The sequence below is a fragment of the Vipera berus genome (genome assembly GCF_964194415.1).
Source record: "Vipera berus genome assembly, chromosome: Z".
Lineage (NCBI taxonomy): Eukaryota > Metazoa > Chordata > Lepidosauria > Squamata > Viperidae > Vipera > Vipera berus.
In genome coordinates, this window is record NC_138205.1 from 68,703,204 (window position 1) to 68,719,234 (window position 16,031).

Genomic DNA, 16,031 nt, shown 5'->3' on the forward strand with positions numbered 1-16,031 from the left:
GCTTAAAATTTAATTAAACTATAACTTAAAAGAACATTTTTACAAAATAATATATCACTGGTATTTAACACCAGATCAGTTATCTAGAATGTAACAGTATTTCAAATGAATGTTGCAAATGTAAAATGTAAAGAAGGGACTTCTTATCATTTATGGTGGACATGTGATAAAGCAAAGAAATATTGGAGCAGGATTCATACATTAGTGCAGAAAATTCTTGAAGTGAACATAAAGATTAAACCAATAACTTTCCTTCTGGGTCTAACAGAAAGAGAACTGGGGAAAAAATTGGAACACTGATTTTATATATGGTGACTGCAGCAAGATTGCACTATGCAAAAAATGGAAGGAAGCTTTTATTCCTACCATGGATGAAAGGTTACAAAAGCTTGTGGAATTAGCAGAGATGGCTAAATTGACTGTTTTGATAAAAGGAAAAAAAACATATGTACTTTTGTTTCTACTTGGAAACTGCTTCTGGACTTATTGTTGAGGTGGAAAAAGTATACTATGATTTTGGGTTTTACTGATTAGGCTGATTTGTTGATACAGAAATGGCTAGTTTATATTTCTATAGAAATATAAAAAGTTGATATTCGATCTTAGTATCTTATTTTACTGCAGAGTAGGAAGTCAATGCCTTTTGTTTCTTCCCCTCGCCTTCTCCACACTTTTTTATTTTCCCTTTTGTCGTCCCCTCTATTTGCTTTTGTATTTTCATATTTTATGTTATGTTATAAATAAATAAAATTACTACTAATAATAATAAATAAGAAGAAAATAAGCAAGAAAAAAGTTAAACAGACAAAAAAATTTCCCTAGGATTTTATCAAACACTTTGTCTTTAAATCTCCCAAATGCTTTGTAAGATGAGAGGAACAAATTCTCTTTCTTGAGGATTTGAGTTGCCAAGAGTATCTAAGAACAAGTCTCCTGGGCTATAAAAATCAGTTATTATAAAACAATAAAATATAAAACAATGTAATTGTGGTGCACCATTCTTTGTATCTTTCCACTTCTTCTGAAGCCTTCAACTAGATATATTTTGTAACTTTCCCATCTGTCAAATAAATTACTAGATTGTACTACACTTCTTTTAGTAATTCGGTCATGATTAAACCTGGCTCTTATATTAACAGTTAAGTTTGACTAATTATCTCCCCAAGCTTTTCTTAAGACTTGAGGCTCTAGCATTCTCAGTTTTAGCTGTCTAACTGTAGGTCTAACACTGTGACAGAATCTTATATGAAGGAAGATATTGTAATTAATAAAATATAACACTTGAGAATAAAAAATGTATTATTTGATTTTCTTTTTTTAAAAAAAGAATTGCTATGACATGTATACTTAACAGAAAACCTTACCATTCCAGGTGATTTTCTACAAATGCTGACATGGGGCTGATCTGTACAGTGTACGTATCATTGGCTGAATACTCAAAAAGGCCATAATAAGGATTGAAGAGCTCCTGAGAAAGAAGGAAGAAGAATTCTCGGGATGGGCCACTGTAATCCAACCTGGGGGGAAAAACAGCCCACATGGAATGAACCCTTTTACTAATCATACATGTTTTATGACAAATAGCAGGTTCTGTCTCTTAATCCATGTTAAACACTTAGGCATTTTATGGAAGTTTTGTCAATGGAGTTTAAATTTTATTCAGAATTAATGCTGCAAATGTACTTCTCCAAATTGCTTTGAAATCCAACATGAACATGAAGTTGTTTAAAATGCAACTTAAAATGAAGTTGCATTTCATATGCCCACATTTTCCAAATTACTATTTTGAACTCTATTTTTAACCTTTACTCACTGGAAGGTGAGAGTCAGCAAAGAGATACCTCTATCTTCCAAAATCTGTTTTCTAATAGTCCTGGAATTATGTTTAAAAAACTACAATGTATGTAGCAGCAAAAATAGTTACATTATCAATAATGAAAAAATTATTATAAACGTACAGAAAACAAATATCACTCAACATTTTTTATGTTTACTTTGGATATATTAGTTTGAATTTTTCCATAATTTACTGCTTTTTAACGCTACATAATTATTTATTCTTGATTATTTTACATCCTTACATTAAATGTTATTTTCATCTCACCTGAAAAAAATAACATGTCACTTACAATACCATTGGATGAAATATTATTTATGTTGTGCCTTTTAAACAAATCTCAAGAATGTGAAGTATTTTGTGATTTGTGGCTGTCTTCAAGGCCCTCCCTCCCTCTGAGACAACTGGCAAAGAAATATTTCTTAGAATAATTTGCCCAAGCCTAATATATATTATGAAGGGATGCAGTGGCTCAGTGGGTTAGGATGCTGAGCTTGTCGATCAGATGGTCTGCAGTTTGGCAGGTCGAATCCCGAGTGCCGCATAACAGAGTGAGTGCCTGTTACTCGTCCCAGCTTCTGCCAACCTAGCAGTTCAAAAGCACGTAAAAATGCAAGTAGAAAAATAGGGACCATTACAGTGGGAAGGTAACAGCGTTCTGTGCGCCTTTGGCGTCTAGTCATGCCAGCCACATGACCACAGAGACGTCCTCGGATAAGCGCTGGCCTTCGGCTTTGAAACGGAGATGAACACCGGCCCCTAGAGTTGGAAATGACTAGCACGCATGTGCGGGGGAACCTTTACCTTTAATATATATTATAATTTTATACACACAGTATATATAATTATATAAATTATGACCAACTGTTATTCTTTCATTATTAACATAATTTTAGTCTGATTCTAACTAATAAGGATTCTTTATTTCATAAATAGAAATATTTGAATAGTAGAATTTGCTAAATTCCTTAGCAAAAATAAACATTTTACCTCCTAAACTGTCTAAGTTCAAGAAGTTCTTAATTCAGTTATAAATCTTTGAATAAGTCATATCAAGGAGTCATTAATTCCCTTGTAAGTTCTTACTGATTCTGCAATTACCGGCAGGTTGTGTAAGATGCTATTTATATGAGCCAGACTTATACCAATTTACATCCATATATACTATTCTTCATTCGAAATAAATAAGGAAGATAACTGCTAGTGTAAGAATTTCATATTTGTTCTATGTGCTGATATCTAAGTTAGTCTTTTGATTAATCCTCCCTGACTTTTTCTACCGTAACACAATGACATTAAAATGCTAAAAATGCATTATTTGGATTTAATACCTTGTCAGTTATTTTGTATAACCTATTCCATTGGAAGTTCAATCAATATAAAATAAAGAAAACAAGCTTTTTGGTCACATGTTGTGACTTCTTACCCTTCTTCTCCAACAAATGTAACATAGAGTTTATTTCTTTGGAGCTCCTTCCGTGAGTAAGCCATCACCTGATTAAAAGTGCCTTCCAGCAAGTGGTCACGCCTTATTATTAATCTGGAGTGGGGTGAATGAGTAATTATGTAAATTGGATTATCCAATTATTGTTATTGCAGTAATTAATTAAATATAAATTTCTCTTCTGCAATAGGTTGCTTCGATATTGCTGAAATAATATTGACCCATCAGTTCTTTGTAAATAAAATAAAATTATAGTGTCTACCAGTCTGCCAGTAGAGAATTACAATTATAAAATCTTCCTTGTTAGAAGGAAGGCTAAAAGGAATTTCTGAAGGAATCCAAAACCTAAGAGATACAATTGTAATAGAAGTTACTAAATGGTTTAATGATGAGAAACTAGATTACTCTAAAGAAATACATAAAATTTACAGAATAAACTCAGCATAAGCAGTCAGAAGACAATTGCCAAGTGATGTTATGATCCAATTTGTAAGAAAATCTATCAAAGAGCAAGTAATTCAGAAGCATTACCATCAGAGATTTAGTATTCCTGGAAAGGAGGTATAAATATTTAAAGAAATTCCAGTTACAATATTAAGGAAATGTAAAGAATATTCCTTCCTGGCAAATCTCTTAAAACAAATTAACATTCCCTTTTGTTGGGACAAACTGGAAGGGGTTATCTTTACTTTTGGAAAACAACTTTGTAGACTAAATTCAGTCTCTAAAGCACAAAATTTTATGGAAAGATGTGGATTGGAACTTCACCATTTTTTAAAAGACAAAGATCAATTACCACAAGAAATAGGCCCAAAAGAAAAAGACAAACAGAGATTTGATGTTGATTAAGAACAGGCCGTGCAGATGGGAGATGTTCTGGACATGACCACTTGATTGCTAAAATATATAAAATGTTACTCAGGATGAACCTGGTTGACCAATATGTAAAAGACTGCATGACAGAATGAGCAAAACGTTTTTGTGTACAACACTAGATAAATGCGAAAATATATGGACTAATGGACTAAAATTTACTTTGAATTATAGTTTAGAATTTTTTTTTATAAAATGATGTATCATTAGTATTTGACTCCAGATATAAAAATGTATAGAGGGAATTATAACGAGTATTGGAAATGTAATCGGAAATTGATTTATTTTGGCTTGTGGTGGTCTTGCATCTATGTGAAAACATTCTGGATAAACATTATAAAGATGATACAGAAAATACTTAAGATACAAATATTAATAAAACCTAAAGCTTTTCTTACAGGTATTGTGGATAAATCAACTGAAAAACAATTTGGGACGCTCTTTCCTTCCATTGTGACTGCTGCGAGGATTGTACTCACTAAGCACTGGAGAGGAAAGGAGATGCCTTTCCTTGGAGAATGGATTTTAAAATTGACTGAATTGGCAGAGATGGTGAAATTAATTGCCTTGATTAGAGATAATGGACTAGATAGCTTTACAAGACGCTGAAAGTCATATACTCTCTACATGTTAAATACAAGGAGGGATTTGAAGATTAGTGTAATATTTGGGCTAACCTGTTGACTGGTTTTTTTTCCTTTTCTTTTGTATATGTATTAGATGTCTGGTCAAATTGATTATTAGATAGAGACCTCATCTAAAATATTTGTTTATATATTTTTCTTGTTAAATAATGATGAGAAAGTTTATAACTATTTACGGACACTTTATGTGAGGCAGGGGTGTCAAACTGCTGGCCCACGGGCCAGATGGATCATAACAAAACTGTGCCCACCTCTTGCTGGCAAGGACAAAAATGTTGCAATACATCGCAACGTGTCACATGATGTTGGGAGTTTGACACCCCTAATGTAAGGGGATGAGAATTTATCAGGTTTTTGATCTTTTCAGCATCCAGCTAGGGTGGATTTTTTTTATATGTTTAATGTTGGATGTTTAGGTCATTTTTTTTTTACTTTTATGTACACTTTTTTTGTTGTTACTATTGGATGTATGTTTGTTTTGTTTTCCTGTTTTGTATTTTATTCCTATTGATAAAACATAATATATACACAAAATACAATCACAAATTACATGAGGAACAGATTTCCTTTCTTTACTATGTACTGGCTTCACAATTATCACTATTTGCACTTAGATTGTTTTTACATATTGCTAGCCCTCCTTTGTATTTTTCCTTTGCAGACTGAACTCTTTTCCAACTAGACTCCTTTATAAAAATATTCATATTCATATTTGTAAATTATTAAGTAAATAACATATAGGAATCAATAATAAACACTTACTTAATTTTACCTGGACCCTGCCCATATCCTTTTGCTTCAAGCTTTCGATAAAAGTTGCGAAGCTTGGCTTCAAAGTCCCTCCTGTAAGGAGAAGGTGCTCTTGCACTGGCCCGTTGCAAGCCTGATGAGTGCAAACATAAGAAAGAACATACAATTTGCAGCTGCTGGGTTAAACTAATAGCTAATAATGGATCTCATTCATTAATGATAATCTTTGTATCTAAAAGGCAAACCCTTTTATTTTACATTTATAGCATATGGGTAGTCATTCAGCTGTTCAGAAGGTTTCATGTAGTCAACTGAGATTATAGATTAGGGTGTAGATGAGCTTTTGTGAAGAAGCCACCTATCTCAACCAACACCTGTACTTCAAAAAAAAGTAGATGTGATTTGCACACATTTGTGTCCTTCCATGTCACTTCTGTGTCTTGCTGTAATTGTGCTGTCTGGACAGGACATTCATTAGTGACCTTGGTATGGGACAAGGAATTATATAATATAATGTCACCATGTCATAAATAATTAAGAATATAATAAACACCAGTTAGATTATATTAAATACATTTATAGAAAAATATGTTATTTTCCATAGTGGAAACAACTAACAAAACAACTCTGGAAAACCTCAACACAAAGACAGTATTCTGTCTGATGATTATTCTTCACAGGTATTCTACTTCTGATGAAAGAAACAGGACATAATGATTAGCAAACATTCATGTACATATTTTCCATCAATTTATCCACTCCACCTTTAAATGCTGTATTTTTAAACAACTCAGTATAGGTTATACGGTGGGAAGGTAACAGCGTTCTGTGCGCCTTTGGCATCTAGTCATGCCGGCCACATGACCACGGAGACGTCCTCGGACAAGCGCTGGCTCTTCGGCTTTGAAACGGAGATGAGCACCGGCCCCTAGAGTTGGAAACGACTAGCACGCATGTGCGGGCGAAACTTTACCTTTTTATATATGTTATATATGGCAAATAACTTAATTTTATCTGTCCTAAATATACCACCATTTGGCATTATTAAATGATACCAAATTCAAACATTAATATAGAATGTTTCACATGGATCAAGAAAGAAAAGAATACTGAAGCCATTTTTAGAGATAGTGTGGAATTCAGTCTTGGATCTTCTGGAAAATATTTCTCTGTATATAAAAAACAGTGACTTGATTGCATTTTTAAAAAATATAAGATCTAAAAAGATAATCTACATTTTTCAGCTACACCAGCAAACATATATACAACTCTATTGTGTGGTGACAAGATTTTGTTATGCATTTTTTTGTAATGAAATTATTTTCTTAGCATGCCCAAACAAGTCCTCCATTACAAGGAATGTTTCAGCTACTAGGATTCTAGCTATAGGTATTCATTTGCTTTGAAACTGACACCACAAAAGTAGCAAATTCATTCTTTCTTGCAAATTAACAGTGCATGTTTTTGTTAGTTGCGAAGTCGTGTCTGACCTATCGCGACCCCATGTACAATGTTCCTCCAGGCCTTCCTGTCCTCTACCATCTTCTGGAATCCATTTAAGCTCACGCCTACTGCTTCAGTGACTCCACCCAGCCACCTCATTCTCTGTTGTCCCCTTCTTCTCTTGCCCTCAATCTTTCCCAGCATTAGGCTCTTCTCCAGTGAGTCCTTTCTTCTCATTAGGTGGCCAAGGTATTTGAGTTTCAACTTCAGGATCTGGCTTTCTAAACAGCAGTCTCTAGGACTGACCAGTTTGAACGCCTTGCAATCCAAGGGACTCGCAGGAGTCTTCTCCAGTACCATAGTTCAAAGGCCTCAATTCTTCCAACAGTGCATAGTGGGAGGGAAGAAACAGATCTGTCAACCAACTTTCTTTTTTGGCAGAACATTTCTCAGATGAGATATAAAGTAAAATATGCATTTATAATGGGTACAAAAATAGTAGGAAAAAATTGTTTTAAACAAAGTCTTGTAGGTTGCTATTGATCTGCTTTGAAAACAGAGAAAAGTTGTTCAGCCTTACACAAAGAGAATATTGGCAAAAATATACTTTGTCATATTTTTCTATGGAGAGGGGGGATGGGTAAGAGGGAGATCTAAAAAAAAAAGGCAGGATACTTATATATTCTTTGGCTGCTGTATTTTTGCAGGGGATAATAGGAAACAGAGGACAGGAAGGCCTTGGAGGAATGTGGTCCATGGGGTCGCGATGGGTCAGACACGACTTCGCAGCTAACAACAACAATAGGAAACAAATCTAGCCACAGATATCACTCTCAAGAGCTTTACCTGGAGAATTCTGAGGTGATGAACAGGGTGAACAACGGGGGGAAAAGCTGTAGCCAGGATGGAAGGCTGATTGAAGAGGAATGTAGGACATAATGTCTTCTTCAAAAAGACTAAAAAAGAGAGAAATATGAGAACTTCGTTATGTGCAAAAATACCCAGAAATCTGAATCTCAGGGAGAATGTGTTTTACAGAGTGTCAACCTTAGATGGCAACCTTTTAAGAGGGTTTAAAGTTCCTCCAGCCAAAGCAAGCACAAAAAAATATTTAATGAAACAGAGCAAACATATTTTATTTTCCACAGTTAGTGTTCATAAGTAATATAAGAGAATCTTGGTTTCCAGTTGCTTCTTACAGATTCCAAATCTGAGAATAAAAATTGAACTAGAAAGCGTTGGACTATAAGATTTCCAAAATCCCTCCTGTGTTATTCTATTCTGTTCTGTTCTGAACAAAAGGAACCTTTCTCAATTTGGAAAGCATTCTTTAAAGAAAGCTAATACTACACATGAAATACAAATATATTTTCACCACATATTGTATTTCCACTTTGTTCTAATTCTAGGATTCCTCATACTTTTCTAATAATATTCTCCACCTTAATAGCCAAACTTATGTAGAATTTTCTTTTTTTGACTGAATTTTGTTGATATAAATATAAAGTAGCTACTCTTGGAAGGAAGGATTTAGATTTGGAAAGAAATCATTTAATTATTAAGTATATTGATTTCCGGATTCCAGTGGGGAAAGTAGCCATAAATTTAGGCTGTGTCACAACTGTGAACTAGAGGGAAGGCTCTGTTGTTCAACTCATCAGCCAATCAGAAAATCTCCATTTCTATGACTTGCTCATGAGAAATGAGAGTCTGAAGGGCAAATGGTTTGATTAAATTATAGAGGAAGAAAAAGGTCTTCATCTGCCCCTCTCTCCCACAGTAACTGGGGACAAAAGCAGTGAAGATTATCAGAGTATAAGTAATTTTAAAGAAACTTTTGATTTCTCAGCCTGTGAAGTGCTGGAACAAGACGTTATCACTGAAGTTGAACAAATTATCTGGAGACAACTGATATGGATTCATTGTATTTACCATTTTAACCATTCAGTCCCATCCAACTCCTAGCAGCTTTATAGGCAAATGTTTTCCATGCTACCCTGCCAAGCACAGCATGTTCAGTTGTTCAATGTCCATCTTTGTATCAGTTTTGATGTTTTCAAGCCAGTGAGTCCCTTGCTTGCCTCTTCTTCTTGTTCCCCTAACAGAGGATGATTATTTTTGGCATTGATTACTACTTTTATATTTTACAAAACTTTAATTGTTAAGAGTGAAATGAAGGGAACAAAGATTAAATGGAAAAAGAGCTATATTTTTATCTTATTGGGTATTTTTGTTAATTTTTGTTTTATTGGATCATTACTGTTTAATAAGGTGTATTTTATTGTATTTTAAGAGACAATAATGAGTTGTTAATGGAGTTACCCATGGGCTTTTTGCAGGAAACAAAGAGAAATGTAATTTGATTTTGGAATTTGATCATTGGAATTAATGTGATTATGGAAGTAATATAGACTATTGCCAATTTTAGAATAAGAGTTGGAGGTACCTTTTTATTTATATCTGTACCAAAGAAGAAAGCCATTTTTTCTCTTTTTTCTTTTTGCACTTTTATCTTGCTTTTTGTCTGATTCTTTTATCTTACTTTTTTCTTGTATCTTAACTTTTTATTCCTTTTTCAAATTTAATAAAATTATACTAGAAATAATTATTGTATATTACCTCAGAAGTATTACTAAATCTGCATCACAAGATAATTTTTCAAGTCCATGTGTACCCTCTGTTCGAATATAATGAATCTTCTCCCTAGAGAATTAACACATATCTGAACTGAAATACTATTAAAGAAAACATTCCTTTTATTCTACACTGATTCCATTCCTCTTCAAAAAACTAATATAAAAATGCAGAAACATAAGTTGGTTTATCTTATAAAGCTTGTCAATATTTGTGTCCAAATCAACTTACAATGCAGGTAACTTCTGGTGAAAAATTCTTTGACATTAACATTGTTCAGAAATAAAAAAAGTACAGGTTATGTGCAGTCCAGATTATCTTGAGAAAAGCAATAGAAAGCAGAATGGACAGTCATTTGGCAAACAAAACTGTAATGGAAGAATTGATTAAAAAGGGCTTAAACATTATTTGAAATATTATTACTGGAATTAGTTTAAAACAAAAGAGAACAAAATAAATAATTGGATAGTCATCATCAGAATTATCACCTAATGGAAAAGTGTATTTTAGAAACAATTAACTTATTAACGTGACTCATCTCAATCTTATAAATGTTTTTTTTCCTGGAGCCAAACTGAACCCTTTGGAATTAAATATCTTTTTGTCTAGACCCATAAATTAAATCAGACTAGTCAGCGATTCCAACATGTATAAACAAACAAAACAGCAAGGAGGAAAAACAAAGCAAGAGAAAGAAGGCAAACATGGTTGAAATTTGCCACTCTCACTATGGCTTCATTAATGGGGAAGCCAGCAGGAAGTAAAAAATGAAGATCACATGACATCAGGGTCAAATGACCATGCAGGAGTTGCCTAATGATATGCATGTTGGAACTGCTGAAATCACTGTCATAAATCAGATGTCAGGTTTCCCAGTATGGGCTTTTCAAGTGACTCTGAGGCATCTCTGTCCCTTGCACAATATATTAAAACACAATTCTCCACCTTACTAATTTTGTCATTAATCATATTCTCCAATTAATTTAAAGAATCAGTTTCCCTTCTGTTAGAAGACCCGCCAAAGCCTTATCTTCTTAGTGAGAGAAATGGCCTTGAAGGTGCATTCCTACTCATCCCCACTCCTAACCTTAAACTAAAGCAATACACTAGTCTTAAAGCAATACATGTTTAACATACTGTATGAAACAGCTACTTCTTCATCTCTTGTCAAGGAATAACATTTGATGCTAGCAGCATTGACATCAGAGCTGGATGTGATGTCTTGTTTTATGATGCTTCATGCATCTCTTAGCAAATGAGTACTCAGTCACAATGACCATCATTAACCAAGGACTACATGTATATTAATAGCCAACATACAATGGAACTAATAAAATGACCTGATATACTGAGCTGTACCTATCAAGCCTAACTTTGAAATTAATCATTCTTTTGATCTTGCTACCTTTTTGTAGTTTGCAACAATGGTGTTATGGTGGGTTTATATATATGGGCATTACATGTTGCCAAAATATGTCCTTCTGGATGGCATTTTAACTTGGTATTTACAAATTATCATTGTGATCCAAACATCATTGAACTAAGAGTGAATGGGAGGCCATACAAATTTTCATAAATAAATAAACAAACAAGCCATATTTAGGGTTGTGGATTATTTCAAATCCAAAATGTACTTCAAAGAGAGCATAGATCTGCATATGACACTATTGGTGCTTCTTTGAGGAACCAGAATCTTTTCTTGAGTTATCTCAATTGCTACTCAATCCCAGAGAAGGAATTTGTAGCATGCAACAAGGCATTTCAGGGTGGATATAAGCATACTATCAACATCTATTGGTATAATCCTTGAAGAGACAGACCCTTTTCAAGAAGGTACCAACAGCTGTGGCAAGCACACTGATGTCTACTCCAAAGCATCTTTTCAGCTTCCAATTCAAAGCACTGAACATTCCAAAATATATTTCTGCAACCATGGCCAAGAAATTCCTTAATCTAGTTACAGTATAACTGATTTTTATACTAAAGTAAAACCACATTACTTTATACTTTTCAGTCCCTAATATTCTATTGTTTAGTTGCTGTCTCTGACTTTTCACAAACCCCATGGTCCCCCTGTCTGCCATTGAAGGAGTTTGCCCAAATTCATGTTCATTGCACTGATGATACCACCTAACCATCTAATCCTCTGTTGTCCCTTTTATTGTACTACAATTTTAAAGGCGTAAAGTATTATTTTACTAATCAATAGTCTTCTCACTATAGAAGTTTTACAACTAGTCCTCAACTTACAACCACAATTGGGACTGGAATTTCCATTGTTAGTCTGTGCAATCATAAAGCCAGTCATCACATGACCAGACCTGATTTTACTACAATTTTTACCATGGTCATTAAGCGAATTACTGCATTCATTAAAATAATTACAGGTAGACTTCAATTTACATCATTTGTTTAATGTTGTAAACAAAGTTACAGTGGCACTTTAAAAAGTGAGTTTTGATCATTTTTACACTTATGACCATTGTAGCATCTTCATGGTCACGTGATCAAAATTCAGATTCTTGCCAACTGACTCATATTTATGACAGTTGCAGTTTCCTGGGAGAATGTAATCACATTTTATGACCTTCTGACAAGCAAAGTCAATGGGAAAGCCAGATTCATTTAATAATCATGTTACTAATTTAACAACAGCACTGATTCACTTAATAACTATGGTAAGAAAGATTGTAAAAAGGGACAAAACTCAATTAATGAATGTTTCACTTAGCAACATAAATTCTGGACTCAATTGTGGTTGTATGCAGACTAAATTTCTGGTCCCGGTGACCAACACAGACTGGATCTTGAAGTCTAAGCTATAAATTAGGCAGACAATAATTTTGATCTTCTAATTGAAAATGAAAGCAAATTAACCTGGAATCTTATGAGCATAAAGCACACGTTACCTTTTTACCTAGCTTATTGTCTATAGTAACTAGCAAACTCCATGTTGCTCACACTTTGGGGCTTTCCTATCTTACCTTCAGTAATTTAGCTATAGATTGTTGTACCTGAGTGTATGGTTTCTAGCCAAACTTGGCTGACGTTCCTGCAGCATTTCAAAAATATTAGGCTGGCGTAGAAATGCGACTATTTTGTCATTGTATGCTGAAAAAGTACAAAAACATCTCAGTTTGAAATCATTCTTCTGTTTTATTGTTTTTGTCTTAAATTTTGTTTTAAAAATATTTAACTATAAAGAACCCTGGGTTTTCTTGTGGAAAAATAATATATTGAATAAGTAAATGAGCAAGAAGCAAATAAATTTAACAAGTGAAAATAACATGGAAGATTAGGGCTGTGTAAAGCATTTATTTGAGTACAAAAAGTATCTATCTCTGAATCTTCAAAAGTGCTTGTATCTTTTCCAAATGATGCTCCAAAAGCTGCTCAGCTCTTTCCATATGCAAATACTTTAGTGATTTGAAAAAATGGCACTTCATTTATGCTGTCATGAACTGCACAGCATCTTGTTGAAATACTTTGTGCAGCCAAATGTCTATGAAGATTTTCAATCATCCAGGTCATATTGTGCAAAGTTGCTTTTTCCAAATGTTTCTCTTCTCATCCAAGAACTGACCTGACCTGAAGAAGCTTCTTGGATGAGTCCAGCTTTTGTAAAAGCATCTTTGGTACTTTGCAGAGTTATATAACAGATATGCTGCTGACCAGAATTCATAGCATAATGATAGGCAGTGCTTTTTTGTAAAAGAAAAAGGTGCTGGAACTCACACGTCATACAGCCTGCCTACAAGGTTCCATCCAAAAAAGGTGCCGGAATTCCGTTCTGAGCGTTCTATGATAAAAAAGCCCTGACGATAGGGGATATACTGTCACAGCATACTCACTCAGTATTTTTGGACAGAATCATTCATGCTACCCATTTCATCCTGGTTGCCTGCTTGCACTAGTTGAACAGCAGGACAGAGAATCTCTGACCCTCATCTAGCCTACAGATGTTCTATCAAGGTCTCTCCCTTCCTACAACATCCTTTCTTTCCCCTGTCCCTGGAGATGTAATAGACTTCTCAGAGCCAGAGAAAGAGAATTGTCATTTATAAAATATTACAGGGACGGAATTTGTGCACATTCCTCCACTAAAATTGATGTGAACATGCCCACTGCTTCCATACAAATTGTTTCATAGAGCAAACTCCTTAAATGGGGCAAGCAAAAGGATCAAAGAATCGTTGCCTGAATTGGTTTACTGATTACTTGATTACTGAAATCCACACATCCAATATCTAAGATTCTGAAACCTAATCCCCCTTTTCCTTTAAATAAACATGGTTAATAAGACCCTGGAAGGATCCAGATTCCAGAATTTGCAAGGGAAATTGGATATGTGTACCTTAGCATTCCATTGTCAGTTCGCTTTTTCAGGCAGGGACTGATTCTTCTTGCTGCTTGTTTCTCTAATATAGGAACAATATGCTGATGTTCCAAGCCTTTAGTATTTTGATTCATTCTGTTTTCCAGACTTTGAGAAGTCTATTATAAGAGCCACATTGGAAGTACTATAGGTGCTTCAGCTGTCCCACATCTTTTCTGAAATATTTTGGCTTATATTATCCAAAGATAGCCAAGTAGGAATACAATAGGTTTGTGTTCTACTAAGAAAAGAATTAGACTTGCTTTTGGGCTTATTCTTTAGTTCATCCATAATTTGCTGTTCTGAAAAAAACAAACAAAAAACCTCTTTAAATTCCACAAGATGTGCCTAAGGAAGCCCATCCCAACCCATCTGAAGTAACAACTTATTTAACACTTTTTTCTTCCCTGGTCATACGCTGTTTTTATATATGCTATATTTGTAGATGTGCTGCTTATGCTTTTATGGATTTAATAGTCTTTATTTTCATACATTATGAGCTGTGTTGCAAAGTAAAAACCAGAAAGATTGTGTATACATAATGGCATTAATACATGAATGCAATATATTTAGACTGATTTACCAATAGCTAAATTAGATATTCAACAGCACTGCTAAACCTGGTAATTATGTTATTTCTAAACTGTTACAGCCAAGAGGATGGGAAGGTACAATTTCCAATGAAGCAGCAGTTTTACTGCTTATTAATGAACTATTTCTTTGCTGTGGTTCTGTCCCCAGATGGGATTGATAAACCTGTTGCAATCACTCATTCTTCCATTAAATGAAGCCTCATTTCTTAAATGAAAAAATAACAGAAGAAATTACAGTGAGCCTTTTATTTTGGCTAAAAAAATTAGTAAACATTATCTGAACTCACTTGAAAAGCAGTGATACTTACCAAGAGGCAAGGATTCATGATGGTGCTGATTTCGAATTGCTGCTACTAGGCTGTTGGCTGGTCTGGTCAACAAAGAAACCCCTCTGTTTCGAGAGACTTCTGATGCCTGAAATAAAAAAGACCTATAACTATATTGGGAGCATTGAAAGAAAAAAGTTTCATTGATTTTTTAATTTTTTTTATAAAAAAGCCATAGTTACTTGCCAAGACAGAATATGCCAACTAGAAAAGTATTCAAAAATAAAATTAGTGCTTTGTTGTTTGACTGCATGAGAAAAGCAATGTTTTATACCTGGGCAACAAAAACCAAAGGTACAAGTACAGATTAGGCGAAACCTGGCTCAAAAACAGTAACTGTGACAGGGGCCTTGAAGTCCTAGTGCAGGGCTTTTCAACCTTTTCACTCATTGTACCACTTTTAGGATATGGCAACATCTGAGTACCACCAGTCGCCTAGCAAGGTATCAACTTGATGACCAAAAAAAAAAGGAAAAAACTGATGAAGTATAGGTAGTCCTCGACTTACAACAGTTTGCTTAGAGACTGTTTGAAGTTACAATGGCACTGAAAAAAGTGCCCCCCAAGCCACAGCCGAGCAAGACACCTGCCTGCCTGCCCAGTGGCACTCTTCCTCCTGTCCGAGGTTTTCATTGTTGTGAGCATTTCTGTTGAGGATTGGCAGCAGGGGTGGGGTGGGGTGGGTGTTTGGTTTTATTCCCCTTGTCTGTTGGGTGGTTAAGGTTTTGGTCACTTTACATGACCCTGGGACACTGTGACCATCATAAATATGAATCAGTTGCCAAGCATGTGAATGTAAATCACAAGACCCTGGAGATGCCTCCACATTCCAGCTGATCGGTGCTTCTTCTGGGCTTAGCAGATGTGCCAGGATCAGCGCCGAGCTCCAGCTGGAGCCTGGCGCTGATCCTGGCGCTTCCTGAGCCCTGACTGCCCTGCCACTCCAGCCATCTCTCGCTCAGGTTTGTGTGGTGCTGCCACCAGTTCAGCTCATTCCCCTCCTACCACTTTTCTAGGATGGTCATGTACCACCTGCCAGGTGCCAATGTACCACAGGTGGTACCCGTACCACTGGTTGAAAAGTCCTGTCCTAGTGGACTATCACTTAAGTA

At 34.9% G+C, this 16,031-nt stretch overlaps 1 protein-coding gene across 1 annotated transcript in view; it reads right to left on the reverse strand.

Moving 5' to 3' along the window:
* Positions 1-16,031, reverse strand: part of HECW1 (HECT, C2 and WW domain containing E3 ubiquitin protein ligase 1) — a gene marked incomplete at its 5' end in the record, with an annotated part of 165,350 nt that overhangs the window by 25,060 nt on the left and 124,259 nt on the right. The window contains 7 exons of the mRNA XM_081346221.1: positions 1,365-1,517; positions 3,264-3,377; positions 5,561-5,681; positions 7,838-7,947; positions 9,611-9,694; positions 12,640-12,736; positions 14,902-15,007. Of these exons, the coding sequence (XP_081202347.1) occupies positions 1,365-1,517; positions 3,264-3,377; positions 5,561-5,681; positions 7,838-7,947; positions 9,611-9,694; positions 12,640-12,736; positions 14,902-15,007 (785 nt within the window). The remainder of the gene's footprint in view (positions 1-1,364; positions 1,518-3,263; positions 3,378-5,560; positions 5,682-7,837; positions 7,948-9,610; positions 9,695-12,639; positions 12,737-14,901; positions 15,008-16,031) is intronic.